We start from the raw sequence: 23,977 nt of genomic DNA, 5'->3' as shown, positions 1-23,977 counted from the left end.
AGCATGACCGGTTTGGCAGTGGGGAGGCATTTTTTGGAGGACTGCACAGACCTCCAAGTGCTCACAGAGGTAGCCAGACTGCCATTGGTTACCGGAAGGAGATCCTCAGACACATTGTGAGACCATATGCTGGTGCAGTGGGCCCTGAGTTCCTTCTGATGCAGGACAATACTAGACCTCATGTGTCTGAAGTGTCATTGATGCTATGGACTGGCCCCGCCCTTTCCCAGACCTGAATCTAATCCAGCACATCTGGGACATCATGTCTCGCTCCATCCACCAACACCACACTGCACCACAGACTGTCCAGGAGTTGACTGAAGCTTTAATCCAGATCTGGGAGGAGATTTCTCAGGAGAACATCCGCTGCCTCTTCAGGAGCATGACCAGGTGTTGTAGGGAGGTCATACAGGCACGTGGAGCCACACATACTACTGATCCTCATTTTAACTTATCTTGAGGAATTTCCACTGAAGCTGGATCAGCCTGTCTTTTGATTCTCCACTTTGATTTTGAGTATAATTCTAAATCCAGACCTCCATGGGATAATAATTTTGCTTTATATTGATCATTTTTATGTTATTTTGTTCTCAACGCATCATACTATGTAATAAATAAATATTTTCCACTGGAATATTTTATTAATTGGGATCTAGGATGTGTTATTTTAGTGTTTCCTTAATTTTTTTGAGCAGTGTATATTTGTCTTACTCTTTTTGAAATGCAATAACTCTTGAGTTGTATATGCATGATGTTAAACCACATTGACAGCATAAACAAGTGAATCAGGAAAAAAAAAACCCGGACTGATGTCAACCCGTAAATAAGTGTTCATGGCCTTGCCCACTTTGGCTTGTGACAACCAATCAGAAGCGATACATTTGCATATCATAATTATTTCAGTAACTGCCAAATCCTGACGCTCTCTCCCCCCAACTTATCCTCAGCCGAATTAAAACTGACTAAACTGGAGCAAAAACCCACTCCCAGAGCATTCGTTCATACTATAGACCCCCGCAAAATAAAATAAAATAAAGCATGAAATGCGACCTTTAAAATAAACAATTGTAATTACACTAAATTTTAATTCAATTATTTTTTGCTTATAGTAATTCATTTGTTTTTAAACTAATCACACTGTCTAAATTTTAAAAATCATGTTTGGTGTTACATTTTACCTTTACATGTAGCCTCTATTAATTTTTGTATATAATATATTTTATTGTATATTATCTATTTTATTTATATATTTCTTTCTTTTTAAATGAATCAGGTCATTTTGGCCAACAACCCAACAGGAGTGTTAAAAAAGAACATATATTCTACAGATGATGAATGGTGCCTGTCTGTTCCACACTTGCAGAGCTGTTACAATCATTAATCAGCCTAATTGGGTTCATTAGGCCATTGATCAGATTCCTCAGTGGTCAATAGCACTTCATTGACCTGCATTGATCCTGAGCAGTTTGGAGTGATCCAATGAGTTGTTAACCCATGTTTCATCTGGGTTGTGATGACCTGGGTCAGTGAGCTGCTCTCTCTCTACAGGTGCTGGTCAACGAATTAGAATAATTTGAAATAGTGCAATCATGAAATTCTTTGAATGCATTTTTTGTGCAGAAAGCAAATCAGGTGTTCACCGCACCTGTCCTACTCGTTAGACTAATCACAGAACTCGTTACCTGGAAAAAAATTTGCTCAGCTGAGCTTTCCAAAAGGCCCATTTAGGCCATTTAACTGTGACACTGTTGTTTTATTGAATTAGAATAATGGAGAAACTGTTTCATTGAATTAGAATAAATGCTCGAATTTTTGTTTTCTGTGAAGAGTGTTCACTGTGCAGTATAAAGTCAGGGTTGAGTAGAATTTCTAAGTTGTAAAATCAATCATGGGTAAGCAGCGCGACCTCTCAACCGGAATAGTGGCTCAAATTCAAGCCCTTCGCCAACAAGGCTTGACCCAAACTAAAATTGCTGAGCAGCTCGGCATCAGCCAGTCTTCCGTCTGCAAAGCTCTCAAGAAAAACTGCAGCAAGCGCACCAACTGTTCCGGCGTCCGAAAAACTTCTGCTCGCGACAACAAGCAGCTGAGAAAGATCGCAGTCAGCAACCGGTTCAAGTCCACTTCCGAGCTCACCGACTTGTGGAACAAGCAGACCGGCGCTGACGTCTCCAGATCAACCACTTACCGTCGTCTGCGCGAACTCGGCTTCAAATCTCGCGTTCCAGCAGTAAAACCGATGCTGAACAAGAAACAAATGGAGAAACGGCTGAAGTGGGCCAAAGAACACGGCGAGTGGACTGCTGAAGACTGGCAGAAAGTGGTCTTCAGTGACGAATCACGCTTCTGCATCTCCTTCGGTGACCAAGGTCCTCGTGTCTGGCGTCGTGGTGGCGAAACCTACAACCACGAGTGCGTGAAAGGATCCGTCAAGTTTCCCCAGAGCGTTATGGTCTGGGGATGCATGTCCGCTCGAGGTGTAGGGAAACTCTGCTTCCTCAAGAAGACCGTCAATGCTGCCGTATATCAAGATGTTCTGGAAACGTTCCTGATTCCGACTGTTGAGGAACAGTTTGGCGAAGAAGACTTCATATTTCAACAGGATCTTGCACCGGCTCATGCGGCAAAGTCGACCAAAGATTGGTTCACTAAAAAACAGCTTGAAGTTTTGGCATGGCTGGCCAACTCGCCTGACCTCAATGTCATTGAAAACCTTTGGGCCATCGTCAAGCGGAAAATTCGCGACAGAAATCCTACTACGCTGGATCAACTGAAGCAGAACATCGCCACTGCCTGGGAAGCTGTGAGTGCGGAAACTTGCAACAAGCTGGTCAAATCGATGCCACGGAGACTTCAGGCAGTCATACAAGCCAAGGGGGCAGCCACAAAATACTGAGAAAGTGATGATTGTAATTATAATAAAAAATATTCTAATTCAATGAAACGGTTTCTCCATTATTCTAATTCAATAAAACAACAGTGTCACAGTTAAATGGCCTAAATGGGCCTTTTGGAAAGCTCAGCTGAGCAAATTTTTTTCCAGGTAACGAGTTCTGTGATTAGTCTAACGAGTAGGACAGGTGCGGTGAACACCTGATTTGCTTTCTGCACAAAAAATGCATTCAAAGAATTTCATGATTGCACTATTTCAAATTATTCTAATTCGTTGACCAGCACCTGTAGACTAGACTGACCTCGGGGTTGAAGTGAGTGATAGGAGAGTGAGTTAGGTGTGGTATTGAGCTGCCGTTGAAGTGTTTCCGTTAAAGCTCTAATCCTGGGTCTCAATATGATGAGGCAGAAATCAATGTTGCAGAACGTGTTGGGCGATGGGCGATGCTGCTGATTTATATTATTATCATAGTTTGTTTTCTCGCAATGCTTTATATGTGTCAATATTAAGCTATACTAATGGATTTATTCTTTTCCAAATACGCAGTATACATAAAGATATTTCTAATGTAATTATATCCATAAATATATAAGTTAAATAAAGCATGAGTTTTCATAAAATATTTTTCTTTTGCAGTTCACAAAAACTCCACTGAAAGCATCAACCATGATGAAGAGCATGAGGTTAGAGCAAACACCTGCACCTCTCTCTCTCTCTTTCTCTTTTTCTCTTTTTCTCTCATACATGTGTGTAAGAACAGAATCTTATTGTCAGTTTTTTTTTTCGTGCGTGCGTGTGTGTTAGAAGTGTCAGGATTTATTGATTTCCTCTAGAGGAGATGATCAAGTCTCACTCTTGTCAGTTTAGAGAAGTGTGTAGTTAATGTAGTAGTTAAGAATTTTTTTTGTTTTGGTCTTTAAACTCACACAAGCTCTTGGTCTTTACTGTGTATCAATTAATAGACTAATCTACTCTTGGTTAACTCTGCTGTGTGTGTCTGTGTGTGTGTTTGTGCAGGCGGGGGGCAGCAGAGACCCTGGTAAAGCCACCTCCAGTCTGGGTCTGGCTGATTTTGACCTGCTGAGGGTGATCGGCCGCGGAAGCTACGCGAAAGTGCTGCTGGTCCGGCTGAAGAAAACAGAAAGAATTTACGCCATGAAGGTGGTAAAGAAGGAACTGGTGAACGATGATGAGGTAAAGTATTCAATAAGAACACTTTATAGTACAAAGCTCTAGTTCTCACATTATGCTCGTCATCACTATAAATAGACTTGGGGTGAGTATGAGTCTGTCTCACACTTATTTAAATATTGCATTGAATAACCATAGATGTGTGATTTTTTTCCGATGGTAACTAAAACAGTGTAAAGGAGTCAGACTGAGGTGTCTGTCTGTGTGTCTGTGGTTTTAGACGCTGTGAAGAGTTGTGTTCTGAAGCTGCAGGAAAAACGTGCCTTTAGTCTTAATGCTCAGAAATCCCCTTCATGAATTTTATTGTATTTTATTTAGTTGTTATGATTTTAATTAAGAGGGCTCACAGCAAGGCACTCATTTTATTATTTATTTGATTCCTAAATTGACTATTTAGATTTAAAGTTTTTTTTTAAAGTAATGATTTGATTTAAAATAACTATTTATTCTACTCAAAGTGCATTTTGGACTGTACATAAATACATAGACTTGTAATGTATGGATACATTTAACACGTTTTTAAAACTGTATTATAAGCTTTTTTTTACAATTTAGTACTTTATGGATTACCTTTTTTCACTTTTTGTGTGTGATTTCTCTCCTGTTGTGCAGGACATTGATTGGGTCCAAACAGAAAAGCATGTGTTTGAACAGGCGTCTAATCACCCGTTCCTGGTGGGTCTTCACTCCTGCTTCCAGACTGAGAGCAGGTCAGTAATCACAGCAGTCTCCTTTATGTCTCTTTAAACCATCACAGAATGCTACATAAGATAGCCAGAGTTCTGACATTTCATAGGCTGGGCTCTTCACTTAAAATACATGCAGACATCAACTATACAAAAATTATATAATAAACGTTTTATTGTTTAATAAAAGGGGTAATCCAATGTAGGACATGCATAAAAGTGATTTTACTTAACAATGACACTAACAGCTCTTAACTTTTGAGAATTACATGAGTGTACAGTTGATGACTGCAGCAATGTGTAAAACAGGCTCAGTTATTTAATATTATCACATGTTCAAGGTCAGAACGTTTACATTCTCTCACTTTATGTGTAATTAGTTGGTAATACATTTTAAATGATTTTAAATCATGAATTAACCCCAGTCTGGAAGTTCACCATCTTGAATCTTGAATCATCATCTCAGCTGTGAGAAAGAGGTCTCCTCACATCTCACTCACATCTGTGTTTGTTTCTGCTCCAGGCTGTTCTTCGTGATCGAGTATGTAAATGGAGGAGACCTGATGTTCCACATGCAGCGGCAGAGGAAACTTCCGGAAGAGCACGCCAGGTGCTTAATTATTGATGAGCTGTTTCGTTTTTTTTTAAATATATATATATATATATAAAATATATATACTGTTTTATGTTTTTATTTATTTTGTAACGTAAACAAATTAGCTAGAGTTAGCCTGTGTTAGCCTTAATTAAATCTGTTACCTGGAAATTGCCACTCTTAGCTTACATATAACCAGTTAGCCAGAGTCAAACTAGAGTTAAACCTGTTAGCTAAAATTATTCATTTTTATATTGTTTTATATTTTATTTTATATTTTTATATTGGACAAATTGTCCAATAGTGTTTTAAGGATTGTACCCAGAAATTTAGGCAATTAAGATTAGGGATAGGGATCCACAATTTGAAACCACCAGAATAAGAAGCCTCAATAGATTTATTGGCTTTTTAGTGATAGTGCCCTCTGCAGGCGTTATGGGGGAACTACAGCCACACTGAACTGCAACAATAATATAGGAATGCAAAGCTTCCTGTTAAATCAAAGACCTGCAGCAGATTAGTGATGATTGAATTGTGGAGAGTCTGATGTGATCTGTTTTATTCTCAGGTTTTATTCTGCTGAAATCAGTCTGGCACTGAACTACCTGCATGAACGAGGAATCATCTACAGAGACCTCAAACTGGACAATGTCCTGCTAGAGTCTGAGGGACACATCAAACTCACTGACTATGGCATGTGCAAGGTCTGTCTCTGTCTGTCTGTGTGTATCTGTCTGTCTCTGTGCGTGTGTAAGCGTACGTGTCCCCTTGCGCACATTTCCGTCTTCAGGGTTTAAACTACAGAGCCACTGATACACGCACGCAAAAGTATAAACTCCCTCCGTGTGTAGTGCACTCTCGCTGGTGCTTAACACGCGCTACACAGTAGTTTGCTGTGTAGTCCTTTTCTCTGTCTTACTTTGGGTGTGTCTGTTGTAGGAGGGGCTTAGGCCAGGAGACACTACCAGCACCTTCTGTGGCACCCCCAACTATATTGCCCCTGAAATCCTGAGAGGAGAGGACTACGGTAAGGCTTTAAAACCTCATTCATCCTAATAAGTAACTGTAGCTCTGTACAATAACAATGAAAATACCTACATTTAGAATATTCACAATTTTTTGAAGATGAAACTTGCTTGCAAATATTAGCATTTTATTGAATTCCTTATTTTTGTAATTTTGTTATTTTAAATACATATTATTTATCTAAATAAATGCAAGCTGTTCTTATTTATGTGTGTATGTGTGTTTCCTAGGTTTCAGTGTGGACTGGTGGGCGTTAGGTGTGCTGATGTTCGAGATGATGGCAGGCCGGTCTCCGTTTGACATCGTGGGCAGCTCAGATAACCCTGACCAGAACACTGAGGATTATCTGTTCCAGGGTAAACTGACTCTACAGCTCACAAAACCATACTGTCAATTCTATCTGAAGAGTTGCTGATCCCAGAATCAGTTTTATTATTATTATTATTATTTTTATTATTATTATGATACACACTATACACACATTAAAATACCCAGATCAGATATACGTTGCATGTTTAAAAGTTTGTGAATATCCCTTCTAATGAAAGCATTCAGCTACATTAATATTCACCCACACACAGCGTGTTTAGCCCATGTAAAAAATATTATAATACATAGAATAATTTGGTCTGAAGCAGATAATCCTAAACCTTTGGGCACAATGCCTAATGCTACACATGAGCTAGAGAAGAGAAAACTCCCGAGCATGTGCTCTATGAAATAATTATTCTCCAGCCAATACTTTGATCTATATAAAGTATAAATGAAATTGTGAGATTAGGCCTCTGGTGGAAATTTATTGGGAAGATTATAGGGAATTTTTTAAAATAAAAAGTAAATTGAGTGATAAAGTTGTGTGTTCACAACATACAAACCTAAATTACTATTAATGTGTGTTTTCAGTGATCTTGGAGAAGCAGATTAGGATCCCCAGGTCATTGTCAGTGAAAGCAGCCAGCGTCCTGAAAGGATTCCTTAACAAGGTAATGGATAACTGCACACAGCCAAACTATAACCCTGTGAACCGTATTATCTGGATATTTTGTTGGTAGTGTTCAGCCCGTACACACATCCTTAATCCTTTTTTCTACTTAGAATCCTTTTTAAAATTCTGTTGTAGCTAAAGATGTGATCTTGGTGACCTTCTGTCATGTAATAACATTGTAGCATCATCCTAATACATATCTCTGGGCTAATTCAGATTGAACAGTGGACTGATAAGAAATTTGAACCAACCAGTCAAATTAGTGGTGAATCAGCCAATGGAAACAGTGATGCCTATTTAGATCTCAGAACAGCATTATTGCAAGAATTGGTATTTCTTCCCTTGATCCACCCTTAAAGAATAGTAGGGCCGGGGTGACTCAACATAATCAGCATTACTGATGGATATGGATGTCTTCTAAGAGTAAGCTGCGCTACGACTGCTCAATACAAGCTATTGTAGCGCAAGCATCCTGAAGCACCTTGTAAATACGGCATCATTACAGCACTGTAAGTTCTGTGCTTACCATAAAATTATACCATGCATTATCTAACCTTACTCTGTTATTTAGTCATTTTATATTCTCTGAAAGAATATACTAAACAAAATGACGTCCTATAGCCTATACATTGTTTAATTACATTCCTTGTGCTACATTGGTGAAACCATCGTGCACTGAACTGCATACTATTTTCATACAGTCTTAAGGTGGACACTTTTCGCATGCATTTTTGACAAGATACAGAACCATAAATAAAAGTTGACTGAGGCTATAGAGATATATTACAGTATTTCTGTCTCATAGTGGGAACACATTGTATTTATCAGTGTTTCATCAACATGATTGTAATGCTGTTGTTTTTAAGGTACAACTGATACAGAATTTGCTTTAGGGTGGTCAGTAATGTGGTCCTGGGTAAAATAGCAAACACTATTGAGTATATCGTCGCTGTCCAGTGAAAATCAAGTATGTCCACATTTTTAGTTTACTACATCATTTAAACACCCCCATCCCCCACCAAATAAAGCAGGTATTGGCGATGGATGGATGGATGGATGGATGGATGGATGGATGGATGGATGGATGGATGTTCACACTGTGACAAAATTCTCTAACAATTCTTTACCAGACATGTGTAAAGAATTACAGAACCAGACTTAAAAGTACAAGTGCTCTATCAAAAAAGTGACGAAGAAAAAAGTGACTAGAGGTTTAAGTGTTCTTTAATCACTCAGTATACAACATTTTTTTGTACTTAAGTTTTGTACAGTATTGTGTTATGTAGGTTTTTCAAAAAGGAAAGGGAGGTTCTCAGAGCAAAATGTGTGAACCCCGTTCATTAAACCCAGTGACTGGGCAGAACATCTACTGCTCTGGCTTTATTGATAATGTGGGTTTGGAATGATTCCTAACATTTTCTATGTGTATTGAGTATCAATGCAGCACATAAAACATTTATAAAAGTATTAAACTAATCGAAAGTATGTACTGAAGTAAAAGTGGAAGGAGGAGAAAAAATTATACTTGAGTAGATACAGTGGATTTTAGTGTTTAAGTACAGTAGTCTAATAGTTCTACTTCGTTACTATACATCTCTGCTCTTTAAAAATGGCTTTGATTAAAATTTAAGAAGGTTCTATCTCTGTCCTCTAAAATTGCTGTTTTGGACATATACACTACCGTTCAAAAGTTTGGGGTCACATTGAAACGTCCTTATTTTTTAAGGAAAAGCACTGTACTTTTCAATGAAGATAACTTTAAACTAGTCCTAACTTTAAACAAATACACTCTGTACATGCTAATGTGGTAAATGACTATTCTAGCTGCAAATGTCTGGTTTTGGTGCAATATCTACATAGGTGTATAGAGGCCCATTTCCAGCAACTATCACTCCAGTGTTCTAATGGTGCAATGTGTTTGCTCATTGGCTCAGAAGGCTAATTGATGATTAGAAAACCCTTGTGCAATCATGTTCACACACCTGAAAACAGTCTAGCTCATTACAGAAGCTACAAAACTGACCTTCCTTTGAGCAGATGGAGTTTCTGGAGCATCACATTTGTGGGGTCAATTAAGCGCTCAAAATGGCCAGAAAAAGAGAACTTTCATCTGAAACTCGACAGTCTATTCTTGTTCTTAGAAATGAAGGCTATTCCATGCGAGAAATTGCTAAGAAATTGAAGATTTCCTACAACAGTGTGTACTACTCCATTCAGAGGACAGCACAAACAGGCTCTAACCAGAGTAGAAAAAGAAGTGGGAGGCTGCGTTGCACAACTAAGCAAGAAGATAAGTACATTAGAGTCTCTAGTTTGAGAAACAGACGCCTCACAGGTCCCCAACTGGCATCTTCATTAAATAGTACCCGCAAAACACCAGTGTCAACATCTACAGTGAAGAGGCGGCTGCGGGATTTTGGGCTTCAGGGCAGAGTGGCAAAGAAAAAGCCATATCTGAGACTGGCTAATAAAAGAAAAAGATTAAGATGGGCAAAAGAACACAGACATTGGACAGAGGAAGACTGGAAAAAAGTGTTGTGAACGGATGAATCCAAGTTTGAGGTGTTTGGATCACAAAGAAGAACGTTTGTGAGACGCAGAACAAATGAAAAGATGCTGGAAGAATGCCTGACGCCATCTGTTAAGCATGGTGGAGGTAATGTGATGGTCTGGGGTTGCTTTGGTGCTGGTAAGGTGGGAGATTTGTACAGGGTAAAAGGGATTCTGAATAAGGAAGGCTATCACTCCATTTTGCAACGCCATGCCATACCCAGTGGACAGCGCCTGATCGGAGCCAATTTCGTCCTACAACAGGACAATGACCCGAAACACACCTCCAAATTGTGCAAGAACTATTTACAGCAGAAGCAGGCGGCTGGTATTCTATTGGTAATGGAGTGGCCAGCGCAGTCACCAGATCTGAACCCCATTGAGCTGTTGTGGGAGCAGCTTGACCGTATGGTACGCCAGAAGTGCCCATCCAACCAATTCAACTTGTGGGAGCTGCTTCTAGAAGCGTGGGGTGCAATTTCTCCAGCTTACCTCAACAAATTAACAGCTAGAATGCCAAAGGTGTGCAATGCTGTAATTGCTGCAAATGGAGGATTCTTTGATGAAAGCAAAGTTTGATGTAAAAACAATGTTATTTCAAATACAAATCATTATTTCTAACCTTGTCAGTGTCTTGACTCTATTTTCTATTCATTTCACGTATGGTGGTGAATAAATGTGACTTTTCATGGAAAACACAAAATTGTTTGAGTGACCCCAAACTTTTGAACGTTTGTGTATGTTTTTCATTGGATAGCAATGATGTCCTGCTTCTCTTAGATTGCAACTTTGGCTTACGTTTAGACTGAAACTCTTTCCTACTTTTATGTTCCCACTGTTGGACTGTGGGATCTAGTCAGTCCTCAAAGAATTGATTAAAATATTTAACACCAGAAATTGTTCTCCATTATCAGCTCTAATCTTAGATAAAATCCCTCGCTTACTCACTCGTTCCCTCTTTGTATGTCTCTTGCGCTCTGTCTCTCAGGAGCCGAAGGAGCGTCTGGGCTGTCACCCCCAGACAGGCTTTGCTGACATCATGGCTCATCCTTTCTTCCGAAATGTAGATTGGGACCTGGTGAGTCAGAGAACACCCTGTTCTACCTCTTTATCTCTTTATCTCTTTCTCTCTCTCTCACAGTGTGTTGGTAAATGTTTAGATTGCAGTCTGTTCAGATGATCTGACTCATCCTCATTAACAGCAGGGTCACAGCCCACTCAAACTGGAGGAAGCTCAGCACTCTCAGACCATCCTCAGATCATCCTCCTCCTCCTCTCATCTTTTCTGACCTGCTCATTTCTACTACTGCTAATAATGATTCATATATTCATACAGATCTGATTTCAATGTGGATTTGTATTTGCTTGAATTCTTAATATTCTCAGCCACTTGTGTGTCTGGGTATGGGTGTGGGTGGTCACCTGCTCTTCCATGAACATTGAAAGATTATGCTCATAAAGATCAAGCTGTATGAAAACGTTTTCATAGTTTTGTATGAACACATTTAGAGACCGTGTAGTGAGACAATTTATTGTGGCATCTTAGATTTCTTTACAGTCATGGTGAATGATACCAAGTAGGCAATTATTTAAATTTTATAACCATTTTATGTCAGTGACATAATGATAGTATAATAGCCTAATGCAGTTACACCCTTATAAAGAGTAATGCGTTTTGGTCATTCAGAATATTCAGACATTTGAATTGGAATGTTTTTAAGACCCCAGGTTCCTACAGGGTTATATAAAGTCTTAAAATGTCTCAAATTCGAAACATAAATTTAAGTTCTTTAAAAAGACTTAAAATTGGACTTAAATTGTGGAAATCCACTGCCTCAGCCACCAGAGTAACACCTTTGGAGGTCATTCGGCTGCTTGTAGTGGAAAATACAGGAAAATCAACCCATCACGCAGTTTGGCTCAGACTGAGGTTGGTGGTAAAAAGGAAGAACTCGGGTCACTGAGAATGGTCTAGAATGGTCTTAAAAATCTTTAAATGTAACTAATTTAAACCTGCAAGAAGCCTGTAATAAAAATAATCTGTGTGAATAAAACATGAACAAAACCAGTGTTTTTAAAAAGACAGCCTACATGCTCATTCATGTTAAAATTATCTTCTTAAACCTGCCTTTACTCACTTGCTCAGCTCATTAATCTGATTTTGTTTTGGCCACTGCAGTGGATAAACAGACGTACACACACTGCACATGCTGTACGAAAACAGTTCCTCTTAAGTAGTGTAGCTGGTGTTCTGAACCAGGCAGTGGAATATGGGTGTAATCTCTGGTGACTCTGATGGCGAGTTTGTTGGTGGAGGTCTGTATTAGAAGTCACAGCTGTTCTCACAGACTTCCTGTAGCACTGCAGTGTTCCTCTGTGTGACCTGCTAACCCTGATTCTAGCTGAGTCTAGGGAGACAGTGGCGTCTGGACAGATCAGACTGCAGGTCTCCTGTCTGCCTGCAGGGGGAGTTCAGTCCGCAGTGTGGAGCTAAGTAGGATCCAGCTGGACGTTCATCCTGAAGATGGCAGTTTATTCATGATGTCAATAGATTATTATCCATTAATATAATGACATTTGTAATTGAAAAAAATATATATATATATCAATTACAATACACAAGATATTTAGTTTCTAATTAAGTAATACTTTTTTTACAGAATGTAGTAAACTATTTTAACATATTTAAATTAATGGAACAGTGAACAGTACTTCAGACAGTCTTGAAATGACCAGTGATTTAATAACTGTGACTCCATACACAGTTTAAACTAAAGGTGAAGAAAAAACTATGATTAAGTAACATTTTGTTGTCTTTAAATGGGTCTGAATGCTTTGTTATGCTATTTTATTATTATTCCCTCAGTGTTCTGTTAAATGATCTGTTCTTAAAATGACAGTAATATTGTTTATACATATATAATATTGTGGATCCACAATTGTGGATGTGGCCTACATTTTGTGACAGGCCTACATGTTTGTTTTATATCTATTTTATTTATTTATTAAAATTGTGTGTGTTACAGATGGAGCAGAAGCAGGTTGTTCCGCCCTTCAAGCCAAACATTTCTGGAGAGTTCGGTTTGGACAATTTCGATGCTCAGTTTACCAATGAGCCAATCCAGCTCACACCGGATGATGAGTCAGTATCTGTGTGTGTCTGTGTCTGTGTGTGTGTGTGTGTGTGTGTGCGTATGTGAATGAATCAGACCCTCTCCCTGCTGTAACTGCACTCCTGCAGGTGTTTATGGTATTTTGTCCTTGGTGTATTTATGACTCGTCAGCTTGTAACTCCAGCATCATGGTTCTCTCTGTCTGCGCTCCTGATTCAGCTGCTTCTCCTCAGGGCGGACAGTGTTCCTGTTTAAAACCACATGTCAGATTACCTTTACAGTGGATATATACATACTAGTGGTGTCACGTTTTCGATATTTTATCGAAATCGATCAAAATTATGTCATGTTCTCGTGCCTCGAAGTCAAAAAGAGGACCGATGATTCCTCCCGCTAAGCTACGCAAGCACGTGCACTACGCAAATGGCGCAGCACACTGTAGCCGACGCCGCGGACATTGTGACTGCTGAAAGAGCTGCCCTTTCTCCAGAGAATGTGGACATTCTCATCTTCTTGAAAATATAAAAATAAGTCGGTTTTTTTTTTCTAGCCTCAAATATGTTAATAGTTTTGGTACCTTAAGGAGCATCTTCTATTTCAAATAAAGTTAATAATATATATTGTAAAGAAAAAAAACTGTTATTCTCAGGGACCGAGTCTTATTTTTCATGTTTAACTGTTATAGTAGGATAGAGTTCAGTTTGTTAAGGCTCTAATTGGTCTATTATTTTGTACATGACTGTTCCTGTATTTTTCATTCATTTTTGTTGCACATTGCTGTTTTACTAGTGCACACTGCTGCTACCAAAAAGCCACTAGATGGCATTACATATATATCTTAATTAAATTGTTTAAATTTGACCATTAGTGCCTCTAGTGTTGTGTTACAGATCACTTGTATCACTTTGCATCACTTATATTAAGCTCACCTTTTGAAATAAGATATTGTACATTTGATGAATCAAACCAATGACTGACCATAGACTAATCTAAAACTGGCATAGGCCTCTCTGCTGTAAAAAAAAAAAAAAGAGAAAATTTTGGGAATCAAATCGAATCGTGACCCTACAATTGGAAATAAAATTGTGTAGAGGATTCGAAGAATCGTGAATCGAGAATCTTGACACCCCTAATACATACTGTGTACTTATTAGTAATACTAGCTTATAGTATTAGTGACCAATTGGTCAACTTGGTTTGTTGTGAGTGTTCACTGTGGACCCTTACCTCGCTCTACCTCCAGCTTTATGTCGCATGAACACAGTCTGCAGTGTGAAGACCTTTTTTAATTCTCAATGTTATCGAGGCTCTTTCAAAACTCGTATTGCGATAACAAAAAAAAGATTTTTTATTGACCAGACATACTGATCACAGAGAACAGTTCTTGTTTGTTTGTGATTGAACATCACAAATTCTGAACCTAAAACTGCTTTATGGAAAAAAAAAGTTTTTATGAAGTGAACATGCTGATTTATGTGTGCGTTCTCTGCTCCTCAGTGATGTGGTGAAGAAGATTGATCAGTCTGAGTTCGAAGGCTTCGAGTACATCAACCCCCTGCTCATGTCTGCGGAGGAGTGTGTGTGAGCGTCTACACAACACACACCGTGTGTTTGCAGTGGAGTAAGGGGGTGTTGGACCTCCTCATCTTTTGCCAAACATCTCTCTGTCTCTCTCTATTTCTCTCTCTTTCTCTGCCATATAAAACCACTCGTCCTTAAAGGCTGTTCTCCCTTTTCCTTTTTATTTTTTTTCTTTGTTTTTCTACCATGCAAAGCTGCACTGATTGGAGGATATATTGACTATTGCCTTCTCTGATTGGTCAGTGTAGATCAGAGCAGGGTTTGTGTTACTGGACACTAGAGCAGAGCGGTTAGTGTGGGCTATTTTGGACAGGGGGATATTTTTATTTGTACATATCTAAAGGAAACAACAGGCAGATATAGTAGAACCATTTTTAAAGTACTGGGATTCTTAAAGGACGTTTCCTAGAACCTCTCAGCATGGTCCACCGATGTTTAGCCTTTATTTTATACTTATTTTGTGCTCTTTTTAATTTAATGATGTAGTAATATGTGGAATATGCTGAGTATGGCCAGAATGAAGCAGAGGAACATAGACATTAACACTACAGTCTCCCCTCATTGTGAACACTAATAGTCTTCAGCTGAAAGAGAACCAATAACTGAGGGAGGTTCAGGTCAGCAGCTTGTGAAGCAGGACCAAAATTGAGCTGTAAAAACCTAAAGACAGGCCTGAGGGACGAGTAGCTTCAATGCAGCCTCTCACTACAGGTCTCTGTATGAGCACACTACAGGCTTATAATCGCCAAACTGATGAACATGTCACCAGAGATGGCAAATCCATGTCTAGAAAGTTAGAATCTATGACAGGATTTTGTTCCTACTGCCTGAATGACTCTTATATAACGCTGAGCTACAGCAGAGCCATCTAGGCAGGTGTTACAATTTTGTGGGGTGGAATTTTACTTTCTAGATCTGGATGTGCTGGCTTCAGCATTTCCTTTCTATCTTTTTAGTGTAGTTATTTGTTGTTTTATAGGGTTCTGGAACAAATTAAGAGTCTATGAATATGTATGCATTATGTTTCCCTCTTCAGTGTTTAACAGTTAGCTTATTTTCTGTTTAATTTTGATATTTCCAAACCTCACAGACAGATACACACACGAACTCCAAAACAAAAACTGCAGCAGAAGAAAAAAAAAGCAAAACTTTCAATGAAATTCAGTGTAAAATAATTTTATTCTGAGCCATTTTAAAACATTTCTATTTGTCTGTTCCTCAGAGACATATTTATCATTTACCTGCCAAATTCACATTATAGCATGGTTCAACTGCATATATTTGACGTTGTGAGTGTAAATATGTCAACTTTTCTACATACAGACTTTTATGCATTGTATTACACAACTACTGACTCATTGACTTTATTGACTCAGTTTGACATAACTTACAGAATAAAACATTAAATGTGTCTTAAGCAGAATTCATGAAATGTTAAATATGTTGAATAATTGTATACGTTTAATTCAGTAAGTATATTAAAATTGTTTCAAATGTACAGAAGAAATGGCATTTCAAACTGTCAATTAAACAAGCATTGCACAAACTGTTGCATGCACATACATATATTTAAACATATATTTAAATAAGTTAAGCTTGCTGTCATGCAAAAAGCTTTATATTTATATAAACCTGAACAATAACAAATAGAAATGTTTAAAAGTTCCTAGAATGTATTTTTACATTAAAATCAACTGAAGGTTTTCCTTCTCCTGTTGCAGTTCTGGAGATATAAGGTTTTTGTACTGTACTGTCATGGTTGCTTTGGTGTAGCATTAAATGGACCTCAGAGACTAATGACCAAATTACACACTTTAACACTACATCTACAGAAACACACACACACAGCACTCATTCCAGCCCAGCAGATGTGGGGTCACAGATGTTGGTGGTGAGGAGTCCGTTAGCACCCCGGTGCAACAAATGATTGAACCATTTACACTTCATTACACATTCCTCTACAGAACCATCAGTGACCATTACATACTTCACACACTCTCCAAACACACACACACACTGCACCAATCACAGCTAAAAACTCACTCCTTTTTTTTTTACTTTGTTACTTTGAGCTGTAAGTTAACTCTCTGAGCTCTCTGTCTGGTTGTGAGGACCGTGGTGTGGTCACACACTCAGCAGCAGTTCTTTAATATGAGAAGAAAATAATCAGCTCTTCTTCCTCTTCTGTTACCTGATGAAGCTTCTGTCCAATGAAAAACATTAAAACATCTGTTTAAATAAAAAAGATTCAAACTGTTCATATGTTATTTTTCAATTCATTATTAGACCAAATGAACACTGGGTATTAATATTTTTAACGATTCATTCTTAATATTGTTGTTTTAATTCCAAACTGAATATTAATGTTATTTGAACTTTACTCTGAATATTAATGTCATAAGAACTGACATAATAACTACTAGATATTAGATTTATTAGTATTTCATTTAGATATTAATAATTTAACTTAGTACTTGATGCTAGTGCTTCATTCTGAATGTTGTTATTAGAACTTCATCCTGCATATTATTGTTTTTAGTGTATCATTCTGAATATTAACGTTATTAGAACTTAATTCTGAACATTAATGTCAAAAACATACTGGCTATTACATTCATTCAGGGTATTAATGTTATTACAGTTTATTCTGGACATTAATTTTACAAGACAAGATATCAAAGTTATCACAACTTCATTTTGTGAATTAATGTTAATAAAAGTTAATACATTTTAATGTCATTTGTTTCAGAATTGTATACTGGATATAGTTTTTATTTCCATCATAAGGCCATTGAAGTGGTTTGAAAGTGGTGAGTGTAAATTAGCGAGTGATGTTAATTCAGAGAACAAAAGGCAGATTACTGTAGCTGTAAACCAGCATCCCAACACCATCTCTGAGTTGTGATTGGTTGAGAAGCTCCTCCCTGGCTGGAGGCGGTGCACTTAACTGCAGACTAAACAAATGGCCTGCCTGTGTAACTTGACCTTTACAGCCGTGTGAAAGTGCTCAGGTCATGTGGCTGTTCAGAGCAGCAGGGGTCAAGGGGTCACAGCAGGAGCAGCTGGGTCAGGAGGTCAGTCTGAAACTGCACTCTCTCTCTAAAGCTCCTCCCCCAACCGGCACAGCCCACGCCCCATCCACAGAAAGCTATTACACCAAATGCTTATTAATACCACTTACCAGAGAGGATTCTGGACCTGAAACATTTCAAAAACTGCATATCATTAACATGGCGGAGGGATGCCTGTGCAGTATGCAGGGTGCCTATAGAAAACACTATTCAGATGTATTACTATTTGCCCATCCTCGACGTTCCTTATAAAGCACTGTATACTGTAATGTATATAATTAGACACATAAAATATGCTATTATAACGCATATTATACTATTACTTATGCTGTACTACTAATAATATCTGTACGAGTATAAAGTGCTTGGCAGGGAGATTCAAACCAAACATTAAGTGTAGCAATGCAGGAAAACTAAAACAAAACAGGCAAGCCTACTTTTACTAGACAGCCATTGGCTGCATAGAATCAGCAATGTCATTTTAACAGCAGTGATGCTCTTTATTTAAAAAAAGGTGCTGATGCATAAAATATGACATCAATTGTATTTCATGTACCCTGTCTGATAAATTATTCGAGCCTTAAGATGTAGAGCATATTTATCAGGTTTTTATGCGTGAACAGTCCTGATAAACATGGCTTGGGACTAATGCTGGGGTAGTGATGCTGGGTGATTCTGGAAGTCAGTGCAGTTGATGCTAATGGTGCGATAGCAATGCTGGATAAGGATAATGCTGCACTAGCAATGCTAAGCAAGGGCAGCAGTCTGTGCACTGCTATTGCTGCTGTTAAACATTCAGGGTTACAGCAGAATGAGCTAATGTAAATGGTGCACCGTGACGGCCGAGGTGGATTTTAAGGTGGAATACCTAAATTCTATTTGCGAGAACAAAAGAGGTCTCTAAATCTGTTTTTTTTTAGAACCAAAATAAAAAGTTTGACAAAAATAACCCACTTTCCTTTACAATAATATTTCAAACAAAGACATTAGCCAAGCAAAATTTCTTCTTCAAGACCGGCCCACTCGGCAGTTCAGTAAAAATAGAAAGGATTAAAACAGTAAGCGTTAAAATGTACAGTTTGGTTTTGTTCCTGAAGATCAGCACAGACAGCCCCACACTGGGTGAAGAAGGTGGGCGACTCTAGGCAGCAGATGGTGGGATTCCTTCGTGTGAGCCCGACTTTGGCTCTGTCAGGGCGCTGACACACTCTCCTTGGCTGACTTTGCCCACCCTGGTTAAACCCCAGAAGGCCTGCTGCTGCGGTCACTTTGCCTCAGTGTCCTCTCCCCCACTGGAGCAGCGCTTGCTCCCTCCAGAGAGGGAAACTGAGCTGCCCTCTGGAACAGACACTGAGCCATGTGTAATTATCGGTGAAGGAGAGTTTAGAGACACAGCAGTTATTTCTTATCAAACATAATTATTAAATACTCTACATTTATAGTGATTAAATTTTTAGTTTTTAGTAAAGAGAGCACTGGGGATCCTTCGTGGTATATGCAGGCCTAAGTTGTAGAACCATAGCAATGCGAATGTGTGAAAAAACATCTTCATCAGTACATCAACATTTACTCATTTAGCAAACCCAGTGAATTACCTTGATAGCTCGAGGCTAAATAATCTCCTCGCTGAACACTTCTCTGTCCTTCTGTTCTGTACAACTAGGTGGTACCTGTGTGACATTGTACTGATTACTTATTTTCAACATTTGTACACCAGCTTTTTGTAGAGCCAATCACTGCAGTGTGCAAAACTAGCACTCATTTCTTGTTTGTTTACTTTTTTATGTCGTTCGAATCGAGCATTTTGTCTTTATATTGAGGTAGAAGTTCATGAATGAACCAATAAAAACTGACTCTGACACTGTGAAGGTGTGTGTGTGCAGATCATTTATGGGAACAGCAATGTCATTTTATTACTTTATATTCTTTTAATTGAAAGTTGGGTTTATGCACAGCTGTGCGTCCTTGTGTGCGTGTACATTAAGGACTTTGCCAAGATAGCAATGAACGTCTGATTGTTGAAAATGGTCATAATTAGTTTTAAATAGTCATAAATGGTTTTAATCAGTCAGTAGCACACCTGTGTTTTCCATCGCCAAGATAGCAGTACACCAGATATTTACCTGAACACACCTTACTTCCAGACCACCATGCCCATCAGCGTATATATATATATATATATATATATATATATATATATATATATATTTTCACTAGCGTCTTTGCTATTTAAAGGATGCAAGCCTCAAAGCATTAAAATAAACTGTTAGCGGGGAGTATGATAGCAATAAGCATCACACCTTGCGCAGGGGCACAGAGGGATTATTAAAAATACTGTTGTGAATAACTGCATCTAAATAACTCCTGGCTAACATTCTTTAAAAAAAGCAGTACACATGTTTAAAACACAAAGTTAGATGTCAGTTAGAAGCTAACAGATGCTAGAAGATAAAAACAGGGGTTGGACAATGAAACTGAAACACCTGTCATTTTAGTGTGGGAGGTTTCATGGCAAAATTGGACAAGCCTGGTGGCCAATCTTCATTAATTGCACATTGCACCAGTAAAAGCAGAGTGTGAAGGTTCAATTAGCAGAGTAAGAGCACAGTTTTGCTCAAAATATTGCAATGCACACAACATTATGGGTGACATACCAGAGTTCAAAAGAGGACAAATTGTTGGTGCACGTCTTGCTGGTGCATCTGTGACCAAGACAGCAAGTCTTTGTGATGTATCAAGAGCCACGGTATCCAGGGTAATGTCAGCATACCACCAAGAAGGACCAACCACATCCAACAGGATTAACTGTGGGCGCTGTAAGACGAAGCTGTCTGAAAGGGATGTTCGGGTGCTAACCCGGATTGTATCCAAAAAAAATAAAACCATGACTCCCCAAATCACGGCAGAATTCAATGTGCACCTCAACTCTCCTGTTTCCACCAGAACTGTCCGTCAGGACAATAAATTATTGCGGTCTAAAACCAGGTGTTTCAGTTTCATTGTCCAACCCCTGTATATGCTAGTGTACAACGCAAGCTTAGAGCGGAGCCTGAATGTACAGTGTTAGCCTAGAGAACATGATAAACCCACACACTTGCAGGATTGACTTATGTATAAATATGTAAACTCTAACCTAACAGTGACATGTTTAAAGGCATGTCTTGGTATGTACGATTTAAAGACTGGTTAGAAATAGGTTAATGTGTACTACTGTTAATAACTACAAGTTTAAAGAGATATACTATTTGTATAACAGCTTTAATAGCCTTCCATGTAAAGCCCCTCAGGCCCACTGGTGCGGTCACTTTGCCTCAGTGTCCTCCACCCCACTGGAGCAGCGCTGGTTCTCTCTGGAGGCTGTAAAGAAGCCGTCCTCTAAAACAGACACGGGGGGTAATTAATGGCGTATAGACAGACAGTGCAGAGCGGTGTGTATTTCTGCGCCCCCTTCATTCTAACACTTCGTGCTGTACGAGTGCTGTCCAATAAGTGGCTGTTTGTGCGGACGCTTTGTGATGCATTTGTGTATGGATTTTTCTGAGGCCGTCGTTCTCTCAGGGGGGCATTTAGGCCTCAGCCTATCAGACTGTAATTGAGACGGCAGCCTGGCGGAGAGTGTGGCTCAATGAAGACCGGATCCATTTCCCTAGCCGCACTTTATCCTCATTCACTTCCACACAAAACAGTGCGAACAGACCATCAGTTACAGGAGAGCAGTCACATACATCAGGCTAGAGGTCACTCTGTAGTCATTTGTAACTCTAACACCTGCGGGTTTTATAAGCAGAGAGCAAAATGTGTTCAGGTTTACTATGTTTCATGTTAATCCAATAAGGTTACAGTTTTATTTATTAATATTTAGATCCCATTTCTGTTTTTAGTTTTATCATGTAGTAGTGTTATAAGACCTTTATTTTAAGTTACATCACATCACATGACATGAAATTAAGTTTAAAATTGAAATGTAATTTTGATCTAAATATATTTATATTTGTAAAACACACTTAAAATTAATATTCAATGTTTAATTTTGCAAAATATATGATTACTGTAGCTCACGTCCCTCTAGAAATCAAGGGTATTTTTGGGAATAACTGTCTCTACTGTCAGTTTTCTACTAGATTGTTTAGCATTGCTGTGATGATTTGATTGCATCCAGTGCCAAGAGCATTTGTTAATAAGTTAAGGTGGTTGGATGATCCGCAATCTATCTTAACTCCCCAACTCATCCCAAAAGTATTGGATGGATCTCCATCATTTCAGAGAAGACAGTTCTCTACAGCTCAATACTGGGAGCTGTAAATCCCTATAGCCCACACCAGGTTTTAATTTAATTTTTATAGTTATCAATTTAATTCATTCAAAGTTAGTCAGCTACAGTCAGCTTGTTTGTGGCTTCAGTCCTGTTCCACTGGTTTGCATCTCTTCCACCACTACTGAGACAAACGTGCCTATGTCTAAAGAAGCCCACAGTGGGCGGAAACCCCACAGCCTGGTATTCAGCTGGAACAAAAACACAACACCTCCAGCCACATCAAAAGTATGCAGGCTCCTCCAAACCTGTCCTGCCTGAGCTTGACCTGTTGTGGTGGTGGTGTAGGGGGGATGGGGGGTTGGGAGCGGTGGGGTGCAGGTCTTTAAGAGTGTTAATACAGTTTGCTGGAGATGAATGAGCACCGTTGAATCCGAACCTCCACTGCTCAGCCTTTTCCATTTACCATTTCAATAACGCCCAACAAATGGGTCCCCAAAGGGCTGCAGGCCTTAAAGGAGATCCCAGCACCCCGTCCCGCCTGCTGAATGGAGCCTCTGCAAGGCAGAAACACCAGGAACCAAACAAAGTTCTGGACGAGCTCCAGGGTATGAGTCACCCAGGCTGAGCTACAACAGAAAACACTCGAACATTATCAGTCGAAGCTGAAAGAAGGCCCACACACATCAAAACATTTGCGTAAGCCAGAGCCGCTTCGGTTTCGAGACTTTGAACAGTAGGTTGACTTAGACTGAGGGCATTTTAAAGGTCATGTTTGATTGAATTCAGGGTTTGCCTTTTCTATTTGTACCACATACCAGTGAGGGAAGGGAGGTCTGTTTACATTGCCAACTTCCCTGCAGCACTTTGCTCCCATTTCTCAAGCTGTTTGGTGATCAGTCTGTGCACGTTGTAGACCAAATACAAAGGCACAGTGACCGAGCACATCTCTGCTGAGTGGACATGTCCTATCTGCAAATCAAACTGCCCCACACTGCTGCTGCTTAATCCAGCAGTCAGACTGGCCGTACCAGACAGCAGAGCAGCTGTGCTTCCTGTCAGTGTTAGAAGGCCAGTGTGAAAGCAGAACACACAGCAGTCAACACAACATGGGTCACATGGCTTCCTTTCCTTCCTTCCTGCTTCGCGGATGAGACTAAAGTACATTTAAATCTACATATGACCCACAAGACACACACACACACATACCACAATTTAATCACTTATTATCACTTTAACACTGTAAACACTGTGTTCCATTCCAAAAGCAAAGATATCATTAATGTTTAATATTTAAAATCTGAGCTATACAATATTTTATATTGCAAATAAAATATTATTTGGAATATATGCATATCATGCATTTAAATAGCAAAACACACACAGTATTTGTTTGTATATTTAGTCATTTAGTCAGAAAATTACATGTATAAATGTGCACACAAAATAACTTTAAGATACAGGTAAATGTATAGTGTCTTGTAAATCGACCTAATTGCAAAAGTAAAATATGTCATTTAAAATGTTTATAAAAAATACAGAAAAAAACCCTAAAAAAAATTGCATTTGTTACTTGTCTTTACTCTCTAACTATAAAATTTACCATTAAATATAATTATTACAATCCTTCAGAGATGTAACTTTTTGCATTGTTGTGTAAGTCCAAATCCCATATATGCTTTCAATATTTTTTGTTCATAACAAATGCATAATATTTAAGTTAAAATACACATTTTAGTTGTGTCCCTGGGGTTTCACTCATTCCTGTTACCATAAAACATTACCCCATCTGAAACATCTGGAACATTTTGCAAGTCACATCTTCTGAAGACCATGGGAAGACCCACATAAAGTTCCTTAATTTTTTTTCGTTATATATATAATTACTTCTTAGATCTTATTTATTTATTTTTAAAATACTATTTTGGGAAAAATCCCTAGAATGTGCTCAGTGTATTCATGCTATTAGCATAGCCGCCATTTAGCTATGTTTTTGCCAATTCTATGCTAAAAACTCATTCCTGTTACTCAAAA

General features: G+C 38.7%; 1 protein-coding gene across 1 annotated transcript in view; it reads left to right on the top strand.

Moving 5' to 3' along the window:
* prkci (protein kinase C, iota) overlaps positions 1-16,878 on the top strand; it is a 31,940-nt gene extending 15,062 nt beyond the window's left edge. The window contains exons 8-18 of the mRNA XM_049482501.1: positions 3,530-3,576; positions 3,911-4,087; positions 4,697-4,794; positions 5,294-5,380; positions 5,934-6,069; positions 6,305-6,392; positions 6,622-6,747; positions 7,295-7,374; positions 10,915-11,004; positions 12,953-13,068; positions 14,537-16,878. Coding sequence (XP_049338458.1) covers positions 3,530-3,576; positions 3,911-4,087; positions 4,697-4,794; positions 5,294-5,380; positions 5,934-6,069; positions 6,305-6,392; positions 6,622-6,747; positions 7,295-7,374; positions 10,915-11,004; positions 12,953-13,068; positions 14,537-14,624 — 1,133 coding nt within the window. The 3' untranslated portion in view covers positions 14,625-16,878. The remainder of the gene's footprint in view (positions 1-3,529; positions 3,577-3,910; positions 4,088-4,696; positions 4,795-5,293; positions 5,381-5,933; positions 6,070-6,304; positions 6,393-6,621; positions 6,748-7,294; positions 7,375-10,914; positions 11,005-12,952; positions 13,069-14,536) is intronic.
* The last annotated feature ends 7,099 nt before the right edge of the window (positions 16,879-23,977 follow it).

This window comes from Astyanax mexicanus, chromosome 8 (genome assembly GCF_023375975.1).
Source record: "Astyanax mexicanus isolate ESR-SI-001 chromosome 8, AstMex3_surface, whole genome shotgun sequence".
NCBI lineage: Eukaryota > Metazoa > Chordata > Actinopteri > Characiformes > Acestrorhamphidae > Astyanax > Astyanax mexicanus.
Note: the sequence above shows the minus strand (reverse complement) of the source record. Positions and strands in the feature narration are given on the sequence as shown.